This window comes from Sinocyclocheilus anshuiensis, unplaced genomic scaffold (assembly GCF_001515605.1).
Source record: "Sinocyclocheilus anshuiensis isolate Anshui unplaced genomic scaffold, SAMN03320099.WGS_v1.1 scaffold1566, whole genome shotgun sequence".
Classification (NCBI taxonomy): Eukaryota; Metazoa; Chordata; class Actinopteri; order Cypriniformes; family Cyprinidae; genus Sinocyclocheilus; species Sinocyclocheilus anshuiensis.
In genome coordinates, this window is record NW_015546165.1 from 70916 (window position 1) to 74909 (window position 3994).

General features: G+C 36.3%; 1 protein-coding gene across 1 annotated transcript in view; it reads left to right on the plus strand.

Annotated features, from left to right (window-relative positions):
- The window catches only part of LOC107701355 (uncharacterized), a 36830-nt gene that overhangs the window by 27664 nt on the left and 5172 nt on the right, over positions 1-3994 (plus strand). Inside the window, exons 22-24 of the mRNA XM_016503343.1 lie at positions 82-194; positions 277-409; positions 496-635. Coding sequence (XP_016358829.1) covers positions 82-194; positions 277-409; positions 496-635 — 386 coding nt within the window. The remainder of the gene's footprint in view (positions 1-81; positions 195-276; positions 410-495; positions 636-3994) is intronic.

Consider the following 3994-nt stretch of genomic DNA (forward strand, 5'->3'; position numbering starts at 1 on the left):
TATAATTTTGTTCTCATTTTAACTAATTTCAAAAGGTCAGCATGAATATTAATATGGAGTGTAATCTTGTTGATGTAATAGATTGAGCTGTTCTCTGAGTCTGGATTTGGTGGGACGTCTGTCCTGCTGCAGGACTCGTTACCCACAATGCCTGGCGGCTTCAGCGTGCGCTCCTGCAGGGTTCATGCCGGAAGGTTCGTTAGATCTGTTCTGTCATCATCAGTCCGTCGGTCTGTGTGTTTCTGCTCTCACACAAGTGTGTGTGTGTGAGTGCAGCTGGCTGGCGTTTAGCCGTGAGAGTTTCTCCGGTCATCAGTGTGTCCTGGAGGAGGGTTTTTATCCTGATCTGTGTACGATGGGTTTCACACAGCCGGACGCATCAGTGCTGTCGCTCCAGCCCACGGGACACGTGAGTCTCCCTCTCCTGCATGAGTCTGCTCCAGCAGCAGTGTGTTCTGTGTTCTGACAGCTGAATGTGTCTGAACTTGCGCGCAGGAGCTCTCGGTGCCGGCAGCGGTGCTGTTCGAGCGCTCTGGACTCAGAGGAAGGAGGACGGTCCTGAAGTCGGGTTCAGTGAATCTACAGCTGACGCACAGCTGCTCCAGAGTCTCATCTGTGCTGGTGCTCGGCGGCATGTGAGGAGCACACACTTCACTCTCCTTCACTCACTCACTCACTCACTCATTCACACACTCACACACTCACTCACTCACTCACTCACTCACTCACTCATTCACTCACTCACACACTCACTCACTCACTCACTCATTCACACACTCACACACTCACTCACTCACTCACTCACTCACTCACTCGTTCACTCACTCACACACTCACTCGTTCACTCACTCACTCACTCACTCTCACTCACTCGTTCACTCACTCACACACTCACTCACTCGTTCACTCACTCTCACTCACTCGTTCATTCATTCACTCACTCACTCATTCACTCACTCACTCACTCACTCATTCACTCACTCAGTCACTCACACACTCACTCACTCACACACTCACACACACACAATAACTAAACAGACATGTATTTATTTATTTATACGATTACGATTTATTATTTAATATTTATGTATTTACTTATTTATATCTTTATTCATTAAATTATTTTTTTCTCTCGTTCATTCATTCACTCACTCACTCATTCACTCACTCACTCACTCACTCATTCACTCACTCATTCACTCACACACACACTCACTCGTTCACTCACTCATTTACTCACTCATTTAGTCACTCACTCGCTCGCTCACTCATTCATTCACTCGCTCACTCGCTCACTCACTCACTCATTCACTCACACTCACTCATTCGTTCACTCACTCACTCACACACTCACTCGTTCACTCACTCATTCACTCACTCACTCATTCATTCACTAATTCACTCACTCACTCATTCACTCATTTACTCACTCAGTCACTCACACTCGCTCGCTCACTCACTCACTCATTCACTCACTCGCTCACACACTCACTCACTCGCTCACTCACTCGTTCACTCACTAATTCACTCACACACTCACTCACTCGTTCATTCACACTCACTCGTTCATTCACTCACTCACTCACTCACTTGTTCATTCACTCATTCATTCATTCACTCACTCACTCACTCACTCACTCATTCACTCACTCATTTCTTCACTCACTCATTCACTCACTCACTCATTTATTCACTCACTCATTTAATCACTCACTCACACACTCACTCATTCACTCACTCACTCACTCATTCATTCATTCATTCACTAACTCACTCACTCACTCACTCGTTCATTCACTCATTCTCTCACTCACTCATTCTTTCACTCACTCACTCACTCACTCGTTCATTCACTCATTCACTCACTCACTGACACTCATTCACTCACTCATTCACTCACTCACTCACTCATTTATTCACTCACTCATTCACTCGCTCACTCACTCATTTATTCACTCACTCACTCATTCAATCACTCACTCACTCATTTATTCACTCACTCACTCATTCAATCATTCACTCACTCATTTATTCACTCACTCATTCACTCACTCACTCACTCATTTATTCACTCACTCACTCATTCAATCACTCACTCACTCACTCATTCAATCACTCACTCATTTATTCACTCACTCACTCACTCACTCATTCAATCATTCACTCACTCACTCACTCACTCATTCAATCATTCAATCACTCACTCATTTATTCACTCACTCACTCACTCATTCACTCACTCACTCACTCACTCGTTCACTTGTTCACTCGTTCATTCAAACACTACTGCAGCGATCATTCATGCTTTCAGGTCTAGAGGTTCACTTTAGTCACCTTTGAGTCATTTTATTACGTGCTTTTGCCATTTTTATTAGTTGATTTATTTATATGTTCTTAAATATTTAGTTTAATTCGTTTTCTTATCAGTTTTAGGTTTAATAATTTGTTTATTTTAGCTTTAGTTTCTTTGCCTAGACAACATTTCTGATTTTCTCATTTTAAGTCTAATATTTATATTTTATTTCAGCTTTATTTCCATTAACAAAACCAATTTTAATAGTTTTAGTTAGTTTAGATTAGTTAGTTTCAAAGTAATTTTGTGATATGCTTTTGGCATTTTTAGTAGTTTTTGTTTTCTTTAAATGTTTCTTTATATTTAAATCTGTAGCTTTATTTTCATTTCAGTTTTAGTAATTTTATTTTATTTTACAGATTTTACAGTTATTTGCCAAAGCAACATTTCTTTTTATTTTTATTTAAATTAAACAATTTTTAATAGTTTTAGTTAGTTTAATTTTAGTTTGCATTTTAAGTAACTTTATTGTGTTCTTTTGTTATTTTTATTAGATTGTTTTTTTATGTTTCTTTGTGTCTTTAAATATTTAGCTTTAATTTATTTTCATTTCAGTTTCAGTATTTTGACTTCTACTTTTTCCGTTACTTGTAGAGGCAGCATTTCTACATATAGTTTTTTTTTAGTTTACTTTTTTCATTTAATATTTATATTTTATTTTATTTCAGATTTATTTCTGTTAGCAAAATAATTTTAATAGTTTTAGTTTTAGCTCACAACAATTTTTTTATATTTTCCATTTTAATTTTAGGTTAATGTTTTAGTCATTTTGTTGCATGTTTTATTTGTTGTTGTTTTTATATTATAGCTTTGTAGTTTTTATAAATTTTTATTTCAGTTTTATTTATTTAAGTACATCAAGTTAAACTACATGAAAATGAGAAATGTTAGCTGTTTTTCATTTTATTTCCATGAATAACTTTTGTATGGTTTTGGTGTTAGTTTTAACGTTTAAACACAACACAACACAACACAACACAACCCTGGTCCCAGTACAGAAGAGCAGATCTCGTTGTGATTTGAATGCACTGCCGCTAGAAACAGAAGCAGGAGAATCTCTGGGCTCTTCAGTGTTTCCAGCGGTTGGTTTGTGAGCGTGTTGCTCCGCTCATGTGCTGCTCATGTTTACCGGTCTCCATGAACACAGTCATCCAGTGTTTATATTCAGCGGATCTGCAGGAAACGAGTGGAAAAACATCAGCGTCACGTCAGATTCAACAGAGTCGTGTGAAAGCCGCTGACGTTCCTCCAAACCCTGTGCTGAACAAGCAGCGCATCCGACACCAAACCATACAATTATATCATCACTGTAAATAATAGAAATGAAGAACATTAATAGAAGTATATATAAAACTAAAAAATGACAAAACAAAATTAATAAAACTATCTAAAATTAAAATGTAATAAAAAATATAGAATATAATAAAATAATAAATATGCATAATACTATTATCATTATCAGCATTATATATTGCATTTATATTAATTATATTTATTATTTTATTAAATTCTGTATTTTTATTACATTTTAATTTTAGATAGTTTTAGTAATTTTTTAGTTTTATATATACTAGTTTTTTATATAGATTTATATATCATTATATATATATATATATATATATATATATATAAAATAATATT